The sequence below is a fragment of the Palaemon carinicauda genome, chromosome 24 (genome assembly GCF_036898095.1).
Source record: "Palaemon carinicauda isolate YSFRI2023 chromosome 24, ASM3689809v2, whole genome shotgun sequence".
Taxonomy (NCBI): domain Eukaryota; kingdom Metazoa; phylum Arthropoda; class Malacostraca; order Decapoda; family Palaemonidae; genus Palaemon; species Palaemon carinicauda.
In genome coordinates, this window is record NC_090748.1 from 69,593,010 (window position 1) to 69,615,347 (window position 22,338).

Consider the following 22,338-nt stretch of genomic DNA (forward strand, 5'->3'; position numbering starts at 1 on the left):
GGAAAGCTAATGTTGTATTACTGTACATGCCTTATAATACTGGTAGTTTGTTTTAAATTTGTGCCTAGTAAAGCTGATGTTAGTGAAATTTGAACATTATTTCATGCAGATTCATACTTTAATCCTTATGATGTCTTAAAGGCCTGCTTACTACATATAACCCTTGCCTGCTGCTGGGTGTTGTGTGTCTTTTGACTATTACTGATTTTATAACTGTCTATTTCTATTTATGGTTTAAAATAATATTTTTATGTCTTGCCAAGCCAAAATGTATATAATGGAAAATAAACATGAAAATTTAAAATGGTTTTATTCATATAAACAGTTACCTCAGATAATAGTTGAATGATAATGTCTTCCCATTTCTAAAAACAATGCATACCACACCATATGGTGTGGTAGTGGGAGAAAATGTTATTCAAAGAATTCCTTACATTTAAAGTAAAAGGTTAACCTGAACATCCTCGACATCCACAATGCACACACTCTACAATTTTCCCCTGAAAAGAAAGTTAAAAAAATTAATATTACAGAACTGAATATACACAACAAAACTGTTCTTACAACTCAAGGTTATTTACCATTTAAAATGACCAGAGAAAAGTAGTATGACTATTACAAGTGCCCCAAAATGATAAATTTGAAAATAATTTTTATATTTCGTAATGATACAATTCTCTAGCTATTTATTAGGGATCATCTTTCGGCGAAGCTGGAAAACTAGCCATTATGACTTTAAGCGAGGTGACAACTACCTAACCCATTAAGTCAACAGTGGGGGTTGCCAGATACCCCTCTCACTCACACTAGTGAATACAAACCACTTTTTATTGCAGGCAGGACTTAATATGGGGGACAGGTGATGGCAGGACAATTTGTATAAATAACTATAGGTTTGCATCGTTAGGAAATATGCAAATTACTTTTTAATTTGTCATTAATTCCAACACTACAAACCTTACGCTATTTATTAGGGATGACTCGCCTATTAGGAGTCTGGAAGTCGGACCACTGGGTTGGTCATCGACCCAGGGTTTTCACATACAGGCTTGGCCCATAACTGTGAAAATCTTGACACCTTGCTACAATTTTGTGCAATACACAGATAGTGGCCTGAGCAACTTATGTGCATGTGAAAACTAGTAACGTGACTGACTGTCTAGTTAAGAATATTCCAAGCTAAATAGGAATGTTAATATCAACTGTAGACATTTCCCAATACCGACCTCGCAGGGAGTATTGGGGGATGTAGACAAGTATCAAAACTACCAGGGGTAAGAAAGAAAGCCATTAATTTTTACACGTTCATCCAAGACTAATCTCGGGTAACCTATGCCCTCAACCATCTGCTACTTGTACATCAAGGAGCCTGAGGCATTCTAAACCACTTGTTGTGCAGCCACCACAGGACCAATGGAAAATGTCTCCATTCTCCTGTGGGTCATGTATTGCAGGTAGAGAGTGAAGATCATTTGACACTTCCACACACTCGCTTGTGGTACCTGCACCGCAGAGTGGTTACGTTTAAATGTTAGGGACGTTCTCATGCCCCTGATGTCATGAAATCTAAGTTTATGAGCAGGAGGAGGGTCAGGATTCACTGTATGGTCAATGACCCTGCAAATCCAAGCTGAGATAGTGTTCTTTGCGACCTTCCCGTGATGACACTCGGAGGTGAGCTATTGTAGTGCGTTTAAGGTAAGACTCAAACCCCTCACTAGGCAGAGTAACAGTTGATCTGGATGATCATCGGTTACAGAACAAAAACTCCCCATCCGAAAGGACCAGAATCTAGGATCCGTTGCTCCCGAATTTTGAGTCATGGCAATAAACTTGGGGACAAAGCTGAGTGTCACTTCTCTCCATCCCCTTGAATGGGCGATGTTGTAGGATAGACCATGAATCCCACCAACTCTCTTGGCTGAAGCCGACACAAGTTCGAACACCGTCTTCAAGGTGAGGTTACGATCTGTTGCCTACCGTAATAGTTCGTAGGGAGCACCCTTCAGATACTGAAGGACGCGAACCATGTTTCAAGGAGGAGGTCTAACTTCCAATTGGGGGGAGTGCAGCACCGTTAGTGCTTTATAAAAATTACATTAAAATAAACAAATTAATAGCTGATGGAAAGACCATTCGAGAGAACAATCTAACCCGAAGGCGGGAAAGGAGTTCCCCAAGAGGATATGGAACAAGCTAAAGACTATGCATTCCCTCCGCTGGCCACCATCGCAGGACGAAGGAGTGCGCCGTTATTAGGGCTGTAGAAAGGTAAATCAAAACAGTTCTATTCAAAATTGATCAAGTTGTTATAGAAAGTTGAATTAAAAAGTTCTATTCAAACTAATTAGCTGAAGAAAAAACACTAGAGAGAACAATGTAACCCATGGACGGGAAAGGTGTTCCCTGAGAGGCACAAGAAACATGCTTCAAACCATGTACTCACTCTGACGATTGCAACAGAGAGTGAGGGAAAGCGGTGTCGTCAGTGAAGTGGAGCAAGACCGAGGTCCAGCACTGGGTAGACCACAAGCGGTCTTCCCTCCGAAGAAATCGCAGGGAGCGAGCGGTGTCAACATCCGTATGGAGAATGGGTATTCACACGAGGACGCCTCCCTTAAAACGGAGGACGGGTCGCTGTACTCGGAGAAGCGGGAGAGGCAACTAGCCTACGGGTTGTCTGGTGTCAAAGGGGAAGAGACCGTAAGAGGTTTCTTCATCCTCAAAAAAACGCTGACACGTAAACCGAAACACTCCCACTGCAACGGTAAAAAAATTTTTATATACATATAAAACAAACGAATGTTTAAATATATATAAAAACAAAAGACAAAGCCAAGGGCCAGACAAAGTTGGGTAGAGAGAGAGACGAACGTCTACTCTCACCGAGGCAAAAGTAAAGAGTGACGATACAACACAGGTGAGTGTGTGTATGTGAACGGGGTAGCCAGCTACCCCCACCCCCACCCGCTAACCAGTGGGTGGGTGGTTAAACCTTGCTAAAAGTCTTAGTCCTAGAATTCCAGCTTTGCTGAAAGTAATATCACTTTAAATAGCGAGGGTTTGTATTAGTGTCAAAACAAAGACATGTTATTGAAAATGCAGATGATAACAATACTATCAGTTTGAATATTTGTAAATGGTAACTTTACTTGTTGTGACTACTTATTTTAAACTTATTCTAATACTAATAAAATAAAAAAATTTGGAAGTAATTTTTTTTCCTAACGATACAAACCTGTAGCTATTTATGGAGGATATTGCTTTCGGCGAAGATGAAAGACAAGCCATCAGATTTTTAACAAGGGTTAACCACCAACCCGCTAATTAGCAGAGGGGCGGGTAGTACTCCTCTCACTCACTCACATGGGTTGAGAACCCACTTTGCTAGGAGGTAGGACTTTAAGGGGGGACTGGTGCTGGTGGACCAATCTGTATAAATAGCTAAGGTTTGTATCGTTAAGAAAAATTACATATTCCAAATTTGTCATTGGCTCCAGCTCTGAATACAAACCAATGCTATTTGTAGGGAATGACTTACCCTTTAGGAGGGGGGAAGTCCTTGCCTTTGACCTGGAGTTTCCCCTTTATGTATGTTGCACATCATCATCATCGTCATCTCCTATGCCTATTGACGCTTAAGGGCCTCAATTAAATTTTGCCAGTCGTCTCTATCTTGAGCTTTCAAATCAATACTTTTCCTTTCATCATCTCCTCCTTTACCCTTCATAGTCGTCAGCCATGTGGGCCTGGGTCTTCCAACTCTTCTAGTGCCTTGTGGAGCCCAGTTAAAAGTTTAGTGAACTAATCTCTCCACCTAATTAATCCTTACTCCTTCCAATTATATTTCACTTTCCATTGCATATACTGTACTGTTCCCATCATCTGTCTTTTTTCTATTTATCTTGAGTCTAATTTTGCACATAATTGGTGGAAACCCAACACCTCCCTAAAACTGTGCTATGCATGGTCTGTGGCCTACACAAGCCTTGTGCTTGCGATACTAGCAATGTGATTGTCAAGGTAAGAGTTCTTACAATTCAAAGGAGTCTTCAGAGGTTACCAATACTGCCCTCGTTAGGCGATGGGGACATAACCGTATTGAAATAATACCAGGTTACACAAGGGAACAATGATTTACCTGCAGTTGGTTAAGGTCAATTTTGCAGAGGACCTTGGGTGCTGATTCCCCAAGAGAGAGGAGGATGGAGAAAAGAAAGAGCCAGTTATTCTCAATCATTTATTCCGACTAATGCAGGGTAACCTTTGCCCTCAACCCTCTGCTACTTGTCCATCAAGGAGCTTGAGGTGTTAAACCAACTGTTGTGAAGCCACCACAGCATCAATGGAAAACTGTTTTCATGTTCATGTGGGTTATGTCTTACAGGTAGTAGGCGGTGATTTTGTCTGATGCTTCCACACACCTGCTTGTAGTGCAGTACCTGCACCACAGAGTAGTTTCGCTTGAACACCAGGGACGTAACAATGCCCGACATCATGAGCTCTGGGTCGACGTGTCGGAGGAGGATCGGGATTTAGTGCCACATAAGGCCTTGCGAATGCAAGCGGTGATGGTGTTTTTCGTGATCCTCTTCGTACCCTTCCCCGTACTGATGAAGAGTGCTGATACACTGGGGAAAACTGCATATGTCCTTTTGAGGTAATATCTCAAACTCCTTACTAGGCATAACATTCTGCTATGAATGTGGATGTCATGAGATTCAGGTAATAAAAGTTTGTGGTAGGCATAACAACTATTTGTGTTCAATCTACCAGAATCCAGACATGGATGATTCTATCTTCGATTGTCTTCTTACCATTATGGCTACGATACAAGAAGATGATAGAAAGGCCTCTTTTGCCTTTGTTGGTGATTTCAATGCTCACCAAAGGGAGTGGTTAAGTTGTTTCTCCTACCGATCCCCATAGCTTAAGAGCTTTAAACTTTGCCTCTGAATCAGGCTGTGAGAAAATCATAAGTGAAACTACTCATAGATTTGGAAACTGCTTGGATCTTGTACACACTTACTCCCCTGGCGTTATAACAAGTAAGGTTGGTTCTCCAGTCGGGACATCTGATCATGCCTTGATTTCATTAGCAGTGAAGACTGAGCAGCCTATCCCTAATGTATTCTCATCTTAATTTGTTGGACAGAAACTTACGGTCTATTAAATTTCTTATTCCTGATCTAGATATTAATCTTTGGCACTGTCGTCCAATTAGTTCATTATGCATGTTGCATAAGATTTTTCATAATTCTGACCATCCTTTACATTCAAATCTTCCTGGACAGTTTCATCCTATTTTTAAAACTAGGTAGGAAGTTAATTCTAAAAGTCAGGCCTTCTCCATCATGAGGCTCAATACTACATAGTATTCTAGAAGGTTCATTCCAGCTGTGACTAAGTTGTGAAATGATCTTCCTCATCGGGTAGTTGAATCAGTAGAACTTGAAAAGTTCAAAGTTACAGCAAATATTTTCATGTTGAACAGGCTGACATAAGTCTTTTTTATAGTTATATATGAATTATCTGTTTTAGTATTGTTAATGTTTTTTTAAATATTTAATTTTAATTTTTCATTACTTCTTATATCGTTTATTCATTTCCTTGTTTCCTTTCTTCACTGGGTTCTTTTTCCCTGTTGGAGCCCTTGGGATTACAGCATCTTGCTTTTCCAACTAGGGTTGTAGTTTAGCAAGTAATAATAATAGTAACAGTTGGTCTGGGTCATCTATTACAAAACGGAGACTCTTCCTGCCTGATAGACTGATGCTGATGATCGTCGCAGATGTTCAGTCATCAGTTTCGCAACTTGTTGCAAAAATCCTCTGAGTGAGGAGGTGCTGGATAGTCTCCAGGCATTAAGTTGTAGCTACGGCTTTGTGGAATATGTTCGTGTGGCTTAAGTAGATCATGTCATGGAGGGAGTTCCCTTGGGAGCTCTGTTAAGAGTTGCAGAAGGTCCGGGAAACATTCTGCGTGATGCCAAAGTGGAGCTATGAGGGTCATCGAGAGATTGACAGATGTTCTTGTCTTGTTGAGTACTCTTCTCACCAGACAGAACGGGGAAGAAGCATAAACGTCCATGTTGTCCCACCGTTGTTAGAATGCCTCTTGCCAGAGAGCCTTGGGGTCTAGGACTGGGGAGAATTACAGCGGGATTCTGAAATTCAGGGACGTTGCAAACAGCTCCACAGTCGTAGAACCACACAAAGTCTTAGTTGGCTACTAGATGATTCAAAGACCACTCGGAGCCAACTATCTGAGTCACTCTATTCAGGCTGTCTGCAAGCAAATTCCTTTTGCCCGGAAAGAAGCATGCTGATAGGGTCAATGAGTTGTCTTCTGCCCATCTCAGGATCTCAATATGCCAGATGAGTTAGGGGCGGAAGACTGGTGGCGCGTGTGCGCGGAAGACTGCTGGCGCGCGGGCGCGGAAGACTGTTGGCGTGCGGGCGCGGAAGACTGTTGGCGTGCGGGCGCGGAAGACTGTTGGCGTGCGGGCGCGGAAGACTGTTGGCGTGCGGGCGCGGAAGACTGTTGGCGTGCGGGCGCGGAAGACTGTTGGCGTGCGGGCGCGGAAGACTGTTGGCGTGCGGGCGCGGAAGACTGTTGGCGTGCGGGCGCGGAAGACTGTTGGCGTGCGGGCGCGGAAGACTGTTGGCATACGGGCGCGGAAGACTGTTGGCGTGCGGGCGCGGAAGACTGTTGGCGTGCGGGCGTGGAAGACTGCTGGCGGGCGCGGAAGACTGCTGGCGGGCGCGGGCGTGGAAGACTGCTGGCGTGCGGGCGCGGAAGACTGCTGGCGTGCGGGCGCAGAAGACTGCTGGCGGCCGCACACGGAAGCAATGGCGCGCATGAGCGCGGGCACGTAGGAAAGCACTGGCGCGCAGGTTCAGGAGATCGCTGGCGCGCAGGTGCATGAGATCGCTGGCGCGCAGGTGCAGGAGATTGTTAGCAATCAGGAGCGATCCACAAAAGAGTCCAAGGACTAGCTGCAGCATAAGGTAGTGCTGATAGGTCAGCAGGTCAGCTGGCAGGACGATCGGGAACTGGAAAGAACGCTGGTGCGTGCGCGCAGAAGACTGTTGCCGTGCACGTGGAAGACTGCTGGTGCGCACACGCGGAAGACTGTTGGTGCGCGCGGAAGCAATGGCGTGCACGATAATGGTGGCGCGTAGGAAAGCAATGGCGCGCAGGTGCAGGAGATCGTTGGCGAGCTGGAACGATCTACAGAAGTGTCCAGGACCGAAGTCAAAGGACTAGCTGCAGCGTAAGGTAGCACTGGTAGGTCAGCAGGTCAGCTGGCAGGACGACCAGGAACTGGGATGAGCCCTTTGGAAGGGCGAACTTCCATGATGGCTACCGTGAAAGGTCCACAGAAGAGTCCTGGACCGAATTCCAAGGACTAACTGCAGCGTAAGGTTGCGCTGGTAGGTCGGTAGGTCAGCTGGCAGGACGATCAGGAACTGGAAAGACTGCTGGTGCGCGCACGCATGCAGAAGACTGTTGGTGCTTGCGCGCGCGGAAGCAATGGCGTGCACAATAATGCTGGCGCGCATGAGCGCGGGCGCGCAGGTGCATGAGATCGTTGGCGAGCTGGAACGATCCACAAAGAGTCCAGGACCAAAGTCCAAGGACTAGCTACAGCGTAAGGTAGCGCTGGTAGGTCGGCAGGTCAGCTGGCAGGACGACCAGGAACTGGGATGAGCCCTTTGGAAGGGCGAACTTCCATGATGGCGACCGTGAAAGGTCCACAGAAGAGTCCAGGACCGAAGCCCAAGGACTAACTGCAGCGTAACGTTGCGCTGGTAGGTTGGCAGGTCAGCTGGCAGGACGATCAGGAACAGGGATGTGTCCTTTGGAAGGGCGAACATCCACCGATGGCGACCGTGAAAGGTCCATAGAAGAGTCCAGGGACTAAGCTGCAGCACATACTGATGACATCCATGAGGGCAGTGGATCAGCAAGCTGACCTTCAACAGTAGCGATCCTCCGAACAGCAGTCTATGAGTGGCCCCTCTCGTGAGAGAGGTGATCACTTCGCAGGAGAGACTTGCCTAAGACTATGCTCCACCCCCGAAGGAAGAGAGACTCAGCAAGGGGGGAGTGTCGTCTCAGCGAAGACAGCAACAGCACTCGGAGTCTGTGAAGTGATTAAGATGCGGGCAGTTCTCCCTCGGAAGGGGGAAACAACCTTTCCTCGAAGATGAAGTGCTGATCAGGTGTTGCCATGGGCGTGCTTCTGAGAGAAGAGATGACGCCCATGAGGGCCGGTGGACCAGCAAGCTGACCTTCAGCAGTGGCAATCCTCCGAAGAGGAGTCTATGAGTGGCCCTTCGCAGGAGAGACTTGCCTAATGAGATAGTTTGTATACTTAACTAACGATTGTTATTCTCCGAAGTAATATTCATATAACTGTTATGCTAATTATTGCTGTAATAGTTCGTAACTGTTTTTGCTGTTAACTATCATAATTATTGTTTACTTCTGTATATACTATTTCTCAGTATTCAATACTGAACTGTATCTTGTGCCCTGAGGTTTGGATAATAAATACCAAAAGGAACCACTGTGTTTGTCAAACCACGACTCTAAGACTATGCTCCGCCCCTGATGGAAGAGAGACTCAGCAAGGGGGGAGAGTAGTCTAGGCAGATGTGGAAAGTTCTCCCTCGGAAGGGAAAAACAATCTCACACCTGGGGAGGAAACTTTCCCCCGGAAGGGAAAGTTGTCCAACCCCTAGAGGCGAACCTCCTGGTAGCGCTCTAAGACGATCTGACAAGAGCGCTACCTGAGGAAGCATAGCCGGAGCTAGTTGTCACGGGTGTACTTCTAAGAGAAGGGATGATCCCCATGATGACGTCCTCTGAGGGATGGCAGTGACAGCAGATTCCCCAGGCATGAACAGAACAGCTCTACTTCGTCGGCACTCTTAGTCGAACGAAGAAAACTGCATAACTAACTGAGGAAAAATAAAATAAATTATATAACAGAAAATTCCATAGGGAGGAACTCCGAAGAGGACCCCCGAGGGAACAACATAAAATAAGTATTGCGCCCTCCCTTCCCCAGTCGACATTCACGGGAGAAGGGGGAGCGGAGTAACTGTAATAAAAACAAGAATTACAATTATTTAAATCAGGTAAGAATATTCAATAATATTGAGAACCACTGAACCTCCAAAGGGAAGTGTTCCCCACAGAAAAGAAGCTGAAAAATGACAAATTCAAAGATAATTTGTATTTTTCCTAACCATACAAACCTTAGCTATTTACAAAGGGGGTTACCTATTAGCGCAGCTGAAATGGCGAGCCATTAGAATTTAACGAGGGTGTATTACCCCCGCGCTAGTTAGCGGGGGGGGGGGGGGGGGGGGGTTAGGGGAGTGGTAGCTAGCTACCCCTCCTCCCCCTCACACACAGGTGAATGCTCACTTTCACTTAGAGGTAGGACTTGTCTTGGGGGACAGGGCTGGCGGGCAAATATGTGTAAATAGCTAAGGTTTGTATGGTTAGGAAAAATACAAATTATCTTCGAATTTGTCATTTGTTCCGTAACCGAAATACAAACCACGCTATTTACAAAGGGTGACTTACCCCTTAGGTAGGGTGGAAAGTCCCCAGCCATACTGGCTTTGGCTTTACCCGGGGACTCAGAATCCGAGTGAGTCGCACTCGAGAAAAGGAGTCCCTGCACCTCACAAGTTCCTTGCTCCGCAAGGAACCATGTGGCCTACGTAAGCTTGTGTGTGAAGGAAGAAGTGTGACCCGTCCTAGGCAGTTGACCTGGAGTTCCAGAAGGAACTCTGGGTTAGGACGTTCCCAATACCACCTCGTCAGGGTATGGGGGACGCGACAGTATTGACTCAATACTCGGAACACAAGGAAGCATGGTTTACCTGCAGAGGTTCGAGGTCAGCTATGCAGAGACCAGGATGCTGCTTCCCCGTAGAGGGGATGATGAAGAAAGAAGTAAGGGCCAGACATACTTCTTTCGTTCATGCAGACTTAAACCTGATAACAATGCCCTCAACCTTCTGCTACCTGTCCAAAAAGGAGCCTGAGGTTAGACCAGCTGTTGTGTAGCCACCACAGAGCGATAGAAAACGTATCGAGACTCCTGTGGGTCACGCCCTGCAGGAAGCGGGCTGCGAAGGTCATTAGACGCTTCCAGACTCCAGCTTGTAGCACCTGCGTCACAGAGTAGTATTACTCGAAGGCGAGGGACGTTGCGATGTATCCAACATCGTGCTGTAGGGCGACATGACGGGGGAGGGTCTGGAGACAGGTCGAGATGAATGTCCTTGAGTCCGGGCTGAAGAGGTATACTGGTGACTCTACCCCATGTCCTCCTTGTGCTCCCAAATCGGCTGCAACTGAGGACAAACTGCAGCTGTTCCCAGCGCTAACCTCTCAATTCCTTTACTGACAAGAAAGAGAAGGTCTTGGGACATCAGATACAGAATGGAGACTCGAAATCTTGAATGAATCGGACCGAAGGGCCGGGACCCCCAGATTCTGAGTCTAGCCAACAACTCAGGAGCGAGCCTGAATGTTGCCTTCCCCTCTTCCTTAGAAAGGGGGGAGTCGTAAGAGACCAAGAAGATTGCTTACACACTGGCCGTGGCCAGAGTGAGCAGGAGACCCAAGGCGGAATACAATCCGAGGCCTGTCGTAAAGGGTCTTGAGAAGATCTCTTAAAGGACTAAAAGTCCGAGCCATGCTCCAAGTTGGAGGTCTTCCTCCGACTAGGGCAGGGACGATCATAGCTTCGCATGAGCGAGGATAGATCCAGCGGGCAGGAAAAAGTTATTCCTTTAAGCCTGAAGGTCAGGGAAAGGCTGAGCGACAGACTTCATTGCCGAGAGCGGAAAGGAGTTTCCTCCCGCCGAAAGGCAATAAGACCGTTATTGCTGGAGAAGAGGCCTCAAGGGAAGAGGTATATCTCCCACGGCACCAACCACCTTAGACTCTTCACTTTGCCTGGGAGACCCCTGTGGATGACTATCGCAGATGACGCGACCTCCGTACCGCGACTGTAGCGGGTTGTCTCTTCTTGAGGAGGAGGCGTAGTGTCTCCAGGCATGAAGCCGAAGCGACGCCCCGGTTCGGGAGAGATGTCGCAGTGTGGTTGCTTGAGTAGTCTGCGCCGTGGGAGAAGCTCTCCCGGGAGTTCCGTCAGGGGAAGCAGAGGGTCCAGAAACCGTTCTGCGCATAGTCCCAGTGGAGCTCTCCCATTGAAAGGTTGACAGACAACCTGGTCTTGTTGAGACCCATTGTCCACAGACAAAAAGGAGGGAAGACGCAGGCGTCGAAGTTGTCCCACCATCACCGGAATGCATCTTGCCAGAGTCTCGGGGTCTGAGACTGGGGGGAAGAATAGCGGAAGCTTGAGGTTCCAAGCTGTCGCGATCAGGTCCCCCAGACCAGTACTTGCTGGTTACCCAAGGTCAAAGACCCCCAGGTACACTCTCTCTACGAGGCTCTGCTCGGATAGTCGGAGAGAACATTCCCCTGCCTGGAATGAGAGAGCCGATGGTGGTATTGAGAGAATCTCAATCATCCCGGTATCTCTACTGCAAGATGTGAAGGTGTGAAAATGCGTCCCCTGCTGGTTAGAATACGCCAGAATCATGAAGTCAACGCGCACGGGGCGACTTGGCAGGAGCTGTAGGATCTGTAGAGGGGCCAGACTAAGGCCCCTAAGCCTGCCTGAATGATGGAGAGGTATCCTTCAGGTCTTGACCATAGGCCTGGACCGGAACATGCCCCCCCCCCTTTCCTTTGACGAGTCCGAGAACCGCATCAAGAATGTGGGGAAAGGACGAGAATATCCACTACCATCAAGAGGCTCCATAGGTCAACACCCATTGCAGGTCTAATAGTTCCGCTGGTCCCATAGGGGCCAGGAAGTCCGGTTAAACATTGCCTGAAGCCACCGGAACTTGGATCGCCCCACATGGAACTTATCCTGAGGCGACTGTTCGGACTATAGACGGGTCAATGAGGAAAGGAGAACTAGGAAACGTTCCAAGGTAGGGCTGAAAGCTCTGCTTGACTGAGAACAGGTACTGCGACTCTCCTCAGTCTTGCCACAGTCAACCGAAAGGAAGGCTCGGAGGATGTGGTAACAGAATCTGGCGTCCCCAGGTGGTCACCCATCCAAGTACCGACGTTGCTTAACCTCGCTGGACAGACGAGAAGCGGGGTTTCCAACGTGGTAAGGCCGTTGACTCAATATCATGGCCAGATACTCCAGATGTTGAGGCAGAGGAAGAGAAGGCTCCAAGCAAAATACCATGAGCCCACACTCATGGTTAGCATCCGGAAGCTTGTCCCGGCGCTGAAGAAGGTCGAACCCGAGCCTACCGGAGTTGACCAGCCCTCCAAACAGCAGAGGAGGCGGAAGCCTGCACCTGAGCGGCCAAGAGGAAGGCAGGGAGAGTTCTCTGGGGAAACAAACCTGCTATGCCACGGCGGGATAGCCACACTGCATCATAAGCAGGAATACTTGCAGTCTAGGCTGAATTCGACGAGCACCCTGGAAGATGGATGGAATGGAAACTAAAAGTACCCGTCCTTCCGATCCAGGGTTTAAGGAGTCCTGTCACCTCGTTACCAGTCTGATCGATTCTGCTGGTCTACGCTGGCCGAAGTTTGTTCGACAAACTTGATCAGGGCTGAGATGTCGACTACGGACATCCCCTCTCAGATCCTTCCTTCCAAGAAAGGATCGACTGAGGGGGCCGGGGGTGAAGCCGTCGATGATCCTAAGGAAGACCTTCGCCTAAGGTATGGATCATTCTGCCCAACCGGGCAACTCTGCTGACGCTATGGCATAGAGGTTCAGCGACACTGAATTCGCTGACAGAGACGGCAGGCGCGATATCCTTGGCTGATCACAGAGATTGTGCGGGAATGGGCATCGGGAAGCTGTCATTCGGATGAGTAACCTTAAGCATCCTCCCAGCGAAAAACCTGCAATCCTAGAGTTCGTGAACTCCTTTTAGGACTATGCCCCCCCCCGGGGGAGTCTCCCGTGCCATCTGTTCCTGACAGGAGGAAACTGCAATTGGACACCTTGTCCCAGTTGTCGTAGCCGATAACTTAGGTCGACGTGGTTGAAAGAAAAGGGCGCTGGAGCCCTGCAGAGTCTGGAAGAAAGCGCCTTGGAGGAGTGAAACCGGAAGTCGATTTCCTCCGCACAGCAGCTGTCTAAGTCTCTGTCCTTGGGCACAAACAAACTCTTCTCAAGGATGGAAGGGTGTCTGAGGTCGTCGACCTCCACAGATGAGACACCCGAAGGAAGCCCTCAGTCAGCGCGTCCAGATGGTACAACATCGAGCTTGTCCGCAAGTTAGATACTTAACGACGAAAGGCCAAGGTGCCTGAGCTCGAGAGGAGGAAAGTACCCCTGATCTTCCTGTAGCTTCCTTGAACCAAACCTCGGGCCGTAACCGAGGAGGGAAAGAACCTGGTAAGCTCCCAGAGGAAGGGGTAAGCAGTCACCCCTTGTCCGATGGACAAGGGGTGATCACGCGATGGTGATCAGTATGCGCAGGGTCGCGCGATGGTGATCAGCATGCCAGGGTCGCGCGATGGCGATCAGCATGCGCAGGTGGGCGGTCGCGTGATGGCGAGCAGCATCTGCAGGTGGGCGATCGCGCGATGGCAAACAGCATCCGCAGTTGAGGGTCGCGCGATGGTGATCAGCATGCGCAGGGTCGTGCGATGGTGATCAGCATCCGCAGGTGTGCGGTCGCGCGATGGCGATCAGCATCCGCAGTTGAGGGTCGCGCGATGGCGATCAGCATCCGCAGTTGAGGGTCGCGCGATGGCGATCAGCATCCGCAGTTGAGGGTCGCGCGATGGCGATCAGCATCCGCAGTTGAGGGTCGCGCGATGGCGATCAGCATCCGCAGTTGAGGGTCGCGCGATGGCCATCAGCATCCGAAGTCGAGGGTCGCGCGATGGCGATCAGCATGCGCAGGTGAGCTAGTAGCTGGCGAACCATGTTCCTTCAGAAGTGTTGGAGAACGTTGGCGTGCCGGCTTGTAACACACGCGGGCGATCCGGAGATCGCCGAGAGACAGGTGATCGCTGGCGAGCTGATGATCGCTGACGAGCAGAAGGCTACGCGTGGAAGTCTGCGCATAGAAGAAGAGTCCTTGACCCCGACCTGAACCGAAGTTCTAGATCGAGAGGGCGAACGTGGGCGCACAGGGCACGTAACAGGAACCAACAGGAACAGCAGGGATGATCATCTTGAAAGCGCTGACGAACAGGAGAGCGCTGATGAGCAGAAGAGCGCCTGTGCGCTAACACTGAGCAGGAGCAGGAGAGAACACAGCAGAAGGGCGCGCAGGGAAACCCTGACACGCAAGGGAAGAACCCCCGTGGGGGCAACCCTTTGCCCCGAAGGAATCGTTGTCCGCCGGGAGACTGATGCCCGTCGGAAGACCGCTGTCCGTCGGGAAGACCGTTGTCCATCGGAAGACGAGATCAGACTGCTGTCCATCTGCACCAAGGCGGAAGATCGAGAAAAGGGAGTTGTAGGCTGCAAACGGAGATCCAAAAAGGCGCCTCAAGCACCCTTATAGGGAGATGAGAGGCCCTTACGACGAGGCGGACGGTGGGCCTTACGGCGAGGGAGGCCAACAGCAACAGAAGAAACCTCCGAAGAGGAGTCTCTATGAGTGTACTCTCTCGCGAACGAAAGAGAAACACTTCGTAGAAGAGACTGGTCAGCCAGTGACCTAAAAGGAGCAATCCTCCGAAGAGGAGCTCCTGCAGTTGCCCAGCCCCTTGAGCGAAACTGCAGGTGCGACCGCTCAGCACCAAGAGCATAGTCGCATGAAAAAAAGGCAAGAGAAGAACCCCCCAAAAGGGGAAAAACTCAAGCCTGGACAGGAAAAACTTCCCTCGGAAGGAAAGTTACCCGCCCAAGGAGGCAAGCCTCCTGAGAGTTCTAAAATGAACTGGAGAGCTGTCCGTCGTCACGGGAGTACTTCCAGTAGAAGGAGACACGCCCCTGACGAAAATACAAGGGAGGAGGCAGCCACAGCCGAATCCCCAGGACTCAACCAGACAGCTCACACCGTTGCCATATTACAGAAACAAACTAGATCGGTAACTGTAAAAAAAAAAAAAAAAAATAATAATATTAGTACACATTCATTCCCCCGGGAAGGCTCCGAAGAGGAATCCCGAGGGAAAGGAAACAAGAATTACACAACAGGCACGTGCCCTCACAACCACTTACACTCACGGAAGGAGAGCTGTAACCAAAACAGAATTATAACAATTATAATTATGTAATTTAAAAATGAATGAACACTAAAGAAAGAACGAAAACCCCGAAAGGAATCGTTCTACAAGCTGAAAAACAAAAAACAACTACAATTAGATTCATAACTAATTGAGACAAACGTACGGCGTAGCAACCCCCCCACACGGAAAGGAAGCTACAAGGGCGTAGTAACACGTAGTAAAAGGGTGAATGACCTCAAGAGAGAGAGAGAGAAAGACATAAGTCAAACTCGATCGCCACCCATAAAAATACGCCGTGGTGGCCTAACTGCCGAGGCCTCCACGTAGATATCGTACACTACACACACAAATCTGAAAAGGAAACTTACTTATTTCTATACTCAAATATATATACAAACATGAAAACATGTTTACATATATATTGAGTAAATGAAAAGTAAGCGATTAAGTAAAGACAAAACAAACAATGGCTGCCAAGAGAGGACCAAGACAGAGACGTCTGTCACAGTCCGAGCCAAAAGTGAAAGTGAGCATTCACCTGTGTGTGAGGGGGAGGAGGGGTAGCTAGCTACCACTCCCCTACCCCCCCGCTAACTAGCGCGGGGGTAATACACCCTCGTTAAATTCTAATGGCTCGCCATTTCAGCTGCGCTAAAAGGTAACCCCCTTTGTAAATAGCGTGGTTTGTATTTCGGTTACGGAACAAGTTAAAATTACAAACCATTATAATTTCACTAAAATAATTGAGAAAAACAATCGGAAGCGCAACTTAACCCACGAACGGGAAAGGTGCTCCCCCCGTTAGTGCACTGTCATTGAAAGGTGAACGACCTTGAGAAGAGAAAAACCGTAGTCAATCTCTGAGAGGCCACACTCCCTTCGCTCAGTAATCAATATTTCCCGTAGGAAAGGGAAAAGGCGAAGACAACAGTTGAATGAGGAGGATCCAGACGATGACGATTCCCCCGCGGCGGCAGAGTCAACGGTTATATGCCGACGGGAAGACCGATGGACCAGAGGGGGAGAGGTTGTTCTCCACGAAGGGAAGTGTCCTGGCCTTGCGCAAGTGTCATAAGAACCTGTCGTATACGTATCACACAACAGCACAAACACTGAAAAGGAAACTTACAACATTATTATTATTATTATTATTACTTACTAAACTACAACCCTAGTTGGAAAAGCAGTATGCTATAAGCCCAGGGGCTCCAACAGGGAAAATAGCTCAGTGCGGAAAAGAAAAAAGGAAAAGAAAATATTCTAAGAAGAGTAACAACAATAAATATCTCCTATATAAACTATAAAAACTTTAACAAAACAAGAGGAAGAGAAATAAGATAGGAGAGTGTGCTCGAGTGTACCCTCAAGCAAGAGAACTCTAACCCAAGACAGTGAAAGGCCATGGTACAGAGGCTATGGCACTACCCAAGACTAGAGAACAGTGGTTTGATTTTGGAGTGTCCTTCTCCTAGAAGAGCTGCTTACCATAGCTAAAGAGTCTCTTCTACCCTTACCAAGAGGAAAGTGGCACTGAACAATTACAGTGCAGTAACCCCTTGGGTGATGAAGAATTGTTTGGTAATCTGTGTTGTCAGGTGTATGAGGATAGAGGAGAATATGTAAAGAATATGCCAGACTATTCAGTGTGTATGTAGGCAAAGGGAAAATGAACCGTAACCAGAGAGGAGGATCCAATGTAGTACTGTCTGGCCAGTCAAAAGACCCCATAACTCTCTAGCGGTAGTATCTCAACGGGTGGCTGGTGCCCTGGCCAACCTACTACCTACCTATCTATACATATATATATATATATATATATATATATATATATATATATATATATATATATATATATATATATATATATATATATATATAGCCTCCTGTGGCCGCGGGGGCATAAAAACTATTAGAATAGCGCCAACGTTATCCCTGCGTGTCGTAAGAAGCGACTAAAAGGGACGGGACGAGAAGGCTGGGAACCCCCTCTCCTGTATTTACAATCCTGTGAGACATCAGCAAAGAGATGGAGCGGGGTGGAGAGTGACTGCTCCCCGCACTCTAGTTTTGGGGTGTTGGAATGTGCGTGGATGTAGTACAATAGAGAGTAAAAGATGTGAGATTGGAAGTATGTTTAGGAATAGAAGGATGGATGTATTGGCCTTGTGTAAGACAAAGATAAAAGGGAAGGGTGAAGTGATGTTTGGTGAAATGTCAGGTAGAGTGTCTGGTATTGAAAGGGGAAGAGCGAGAGAGGGTGTGGCTTTATTGCTGAGTGAATGGATGACAGGTAAAGTAGTGGAATGGAAGGAGATATCATCTAGGTTAATGTGGGTAAGGGTTAGGTTGGGTAATGATTGTTGGGCGTTTGTCAGTACGTATGGGCCAGGTAGTGAGAAAAGTGAAGAAGAGCGGAATGAGTTCTGGAATGAATTAACTAGGTGTGTAGAAGGACTGGGTAGAAGGAATTATGTAGTTGTCATGGGTGACTTGAATGCTAGAGTGGGAGCTGGAGAGGTAGAAGGTGTCATTGGGAAGTATGGCATAACAGGTGAAAATGAGTGGTGAGAGACTTGTAGATATGTGTGTTGAGCAAGAGATGGTGATGAGTGCTAGCTTTTTAAAAAAAAAAAAAGATAAATAAAAACAAGTATACATGGGTAAGAGTGGCAAATGGAAGAGTAGTAGAAAGGGCATTAATGATTATGTGTTGATAACTAAAAGAATGTTTGGAAGATTGAAAGACGTGCACGTGTTTAGGGGTATGGCTAACGGTATGTCTGATCCTTTTTTGGTGGAAGGAAAATTAGTTGTAGCAAAAGAGTGGGGGAATAGAGTAGGTGGATGTAAAAGGGAGCTAGTGAGGGTTGAAGAGCTATCAAAACCTGGGGTAAAAAGTAAATATCAGGAAAGGTTGAAAATGGCATATGACGAAGTGAAAGTAAGAGAAACTGGTAATTTAGAGGAGTGGAAGTTAGTAAAAGAAAATTTTGTTGGGATTGCAAGTGATGTTTGTGGCAAGAAGGTTGTTGGAGGCAGCATGAGGAAGGGCAGTGAATGGTGGAATGAAGGAGTGAAGGCAAAAGTGGAAGAGAAAATGAGGGCTTTTGAAGAATGGCTGCAGAGTAATAGTATAGAAAAGTATGGAAAATAAAGAGAGAAAAATGTTCAAGTAAAGCACAAGGTACGTGAGGCAAAGAGGGCATCTGACCTGAGGTGGGGTCAGGGATTGGGTCATTCATATGAAGAGAATAAGAAGAAGTTTTGGAAAGAAGTGAAGAGAGTAAGGAAGGCTGGCTCAAGAATTGAAGAAACAGTGAAAGATGGAAATGGAAGGTTGTTAAAAGGAGAGGAGGCAAGGAAAAGGTGGGCGGAATATTTTGAAAGTTTACTGAATGTTGAGCATAATAGGGAGGCAGATATAATTGCTGTTGCAGGTGTTGAGGTGCCAGTGATGGGAGATGAGAATGAGAGAGAGATTACTATAGAGGAAGTGAGGAGAGCACTAGATGAAACGAGAGTAGGAAAAGCATCTGGTATGGATGGTGTGGGAGCTGAGATGTTGAAGGAATGGTTGGTGAGATTGTTTTTTGCTTTCAAGCCATGTCGTCCTGATGGAAGTTCCTAAGGTAGCTTCCAAAGGGCTATATTATACTACAGTGATATTCCCAGAGAATTAACCTTCAGGTTCCAGAATTCTAACTCCTGGAGCGAATATCCTTAAAATTTTCTCAAGGATATCGCATAATATCAGAGGACACATTCTTGACACGCCACATAGCAATCTGCACCCCTAATAGCGTTTACGCTTCGAGGGGGACGTGGCAAAAGAATAGAAGGGGGCCGTAACAAGGTTACCCCCGTTCCCATACTACTATTGACCACCACCCTAGCACCATTCCCAAGATGGCGGACATTCCTAATTTTGTAGCGATTTCGCTCAGTGGTGTTCCCTGTTGATCTAACTTTTCGATTGATTTTCAAGGATGTTATTATGCATTCTCCAACTTCTTTCGCCTTCGAAAAGTTGAGTATTGGGTCTTTACAATGAATAAATTTTAGCTCCCTTTTCACAGTGAAATTTGAGTAATTTATTGTGTTTAGAGCTAGCCTGTACCGGAGGCACTATGAGCGCTGTCGTTTGTTGGGCGCATTATTTAGTTAGCAGAACGACTTCCCGGTTTTTAAATAGCATCATATATCATTAATTAATTATTTAATTATGTTAGCTATTTAAGCAATAAATTCTTGTAAAGATATTTATATTGAGCATATTTTTCCTTTCCATGTCGATCGTATAGTTAGAGTCTCGGAGAGTGAGGTAACCGAGATCTCGTCTCGCCTAGGTACCTAACCTAGGCATGTTATTATACGTTTAGACATTCCCCGGTTACCCTTGTGTATGGTGATTTCAATTATGCAGAGATGGGTATCTCTTTAAATTTACACCTCTTAAAAAATGTTATTTTCATTAGTAAAATAAATTTTTGAATATACTTACCCGGTGATCATATAGCTGTCAGCTCTGCTGCCCGACAGAAAAACCTAAGGACAAAATACGCCAGCGATCGCTATACAGGTGGGGGTGTACATCAACAGCGCCATCTGTCGAGCAGGTACTCAAGTACTCCATGTCAACACAGATCCAATTTTCTCCTCGGCCCACTGGGTCTCTATTGGGGAGGAAGGGTGGGTCCTTTAATTTATGATCACCGGGTAAGTATATTCAAAAATTTATTTTACTAATGAAAATAACATTTTTCAATATTAAACTTAGCTGGTGATCATATAGCTGATTCACACCCAGGGGGATGGGTAGAGACCAGCATATATGTTAACATTAAGAGCTAAGTATTTTGTATTTCATTTTAGCAGTTATTCAAAATAACAAACATAAAATTAATAAGTACCTGGTAAGGAAGTCGACTTGAACAATTACTCTGCCTTTTTAAGTACGTCTTCCTTACTGAGCCTCGCGATCCTCATAGGATGCTGAGCGACTCCTAGGAGCTGAAGTATGAAGGGTTGCAACCCATACTAAAGGACCTCATCAAAACCTCTAATCTAGGCGCTTCTCAAGAAAAGAATTTGACCACCCGCCAAATCAACCAGGATGCGAAAGGCTTCTTAGCCTTCCGGACAACCCAAAAAACAACAATAAAAAACATTTCAAGAGAAAGATTAAAAAGGTTATGGGATTAGGGGAATGTAGTGGTTGAGCCCTCACCCACTACTGCACTCGCTGCTACGAATGGTCCCAGGGTGTAGCAGTTCTCGTAAAGAGACTGGACATCTTTAAGGTAAAATGATGCGAACACTGACTTGCTTCTCCAATAGGTTGCATCCATTACACTCTGCAGAGATCTGTTTTGTTTGAAGGCCACTGAAGTTGCGACAGCTCTAACTTCATGTGTCCTTACCTTCAGCAAAGCATGGTCCTCCTCATTCAGATGGGAATGAGCTTCTCGAATCAAAAGTCTGATATAATAAGAAACTGCATTCTTCGACATAGGTAAAGAAGGTTTCTTAATAGCGCACCATAAAGCTTCTGACTGTCCTCGTAATGGTTTAGTACGTCTCAAATAGTACTTCAAGAGCTCTTACAGGGCATAGTACTCTTTCTTGTTCATTTCCAACCAAATTAGAAAGGCTTGGAATATCGAACGATTTGGGCCAAGGACGAGAAGGAAGTTCGTTTTTGGCTAAAAAACCAAGCTGTAAGGAACATGTAGCCGTTTCAGATGTAAATCCAATGTTCCTGCTGAAGGCGTGTATCTCACTGACTCTTTTAGCTGTTGCTAAGCAGACGAGGAAAAGGGTCTTCAAAGTGAGATCTTTAAAAGAGGCTGATTGAAGTGGTTCGAACCTTGCTGACATAAGGAACCTTAGTACCACGTCTAAGTTCCAACCTGGTGTGGCCAACCGACGCTCCTTCGAGGTCTCAAAAGACTTAAGGAGGTCCTGTAGATCTTTGTTGTTGGAAAGATCTAAGCCTCTGTGATGGAAGACTGCTGCCAACATGCTTCTGTAACCCTTGATCGTGGGAGCTGAAAGAGATCTTTCCTTCCTTAGGTATAAAAGGAAGTCAGCTATCTGAGTTACAGAGGTACTGGTTGAGGATACTGATTTCGACTTGCACCAGCTTCGGAAGACTTCCCACTTCGACTGGTAGACTTTAAGAGTGGATGTCCTCCTTGCTCTAGCAATCGCTCTGGCTGCCTCCTTCGAAAAGCCTCTAGCTCTCGAGAGTCTTTCGATAGTCTGAAGGCAGTCAGACGAAGAGCGTGGAGGCTTGGGTGTACCTTCTTTACATGCGGCTGACGCAGAAGGTCCACTCTTAGAGGAAGAGTTCTGGGAACGTCTACTAGCCATTGCAGTACCTCGGTGAACCATTCTCTCGCGGGCCAGAGGGGAGCAACCAACGTCAACCTTGTCCCTTCGTGAGAGGCGAACTTCTGCAGTACTCTGTTGACAATCTTGAACGGGGGGAATGCATAAAGGTCTAGATGGGACCAATCCAGAAGAAAGGCATCTATGTGAACTGCTGCTGGGTCCGGAATCGGTGAGCAATAAATTGGGAGCCTCTTGGTCATCGAGGTTGCAAACAGATCTATGGTAGGCTGACCCCACAAGGCCCATAGTCTGTTGCATACATTCTAGTGAAGGGTCCACTCTGTTGGGATGATTTGACCCTTCCGGCTGAGGCGGTCTGCCATGACATTCATGTTGCCTTGAATGAACCTCGTTACTAGGGATATGTTTCGATCTCTTGACCAGGTGAGGAGGTCCCTTGCGATCTCGTACAACGTCATCGAATGAGTCCCTCCTTGCTTGGAGATGTACGCCAAGGCTGTGGTGTTGTCGGAGTTCACCTCCACCACCTTGCCTAGAAGGAGGGACTTGAAGCTTCTCAAGGCCAGATGAACTGCCAGTAGCTCCTTGCAGTTGATGTGCAACGTTCTTTGATCCGCATTCCACGTGCCCGAGCATTCCCGACCGTCCAATGTCGCACCCCAGCCCGTGTCCGATGCGTCCGAGAAGAGAAGGTGGTTGGGGGTCTGA

The 22,338-nt window shown here is 47.1% G+C and overlaps 1 protein-coding gene across 1 annotated transcript in view; it reads right to left on the reverse strand.

Annotated features, from left to right (window-relative positions):
- Positions 1–296: 296 nt before the first annotated feature.
- The window catches only part of l(1)10Bb (BUD31-like protein), an 81,975-nt gene continuing 59,933 nt past the window's right edge, over positions 297–22,338 (reverse strand). Inside the window, exon 4 of the mRNA XM_068348169.1 lies at positions 297–500. Within this exon, the coding sequence (XP_068204270.1) occupies positions 450–500 (51 nt within the window). The 3' untranslated portion in view covers positions 297–449. The remainder of the gene's footprint in view (positions 501–22,338) is intronic.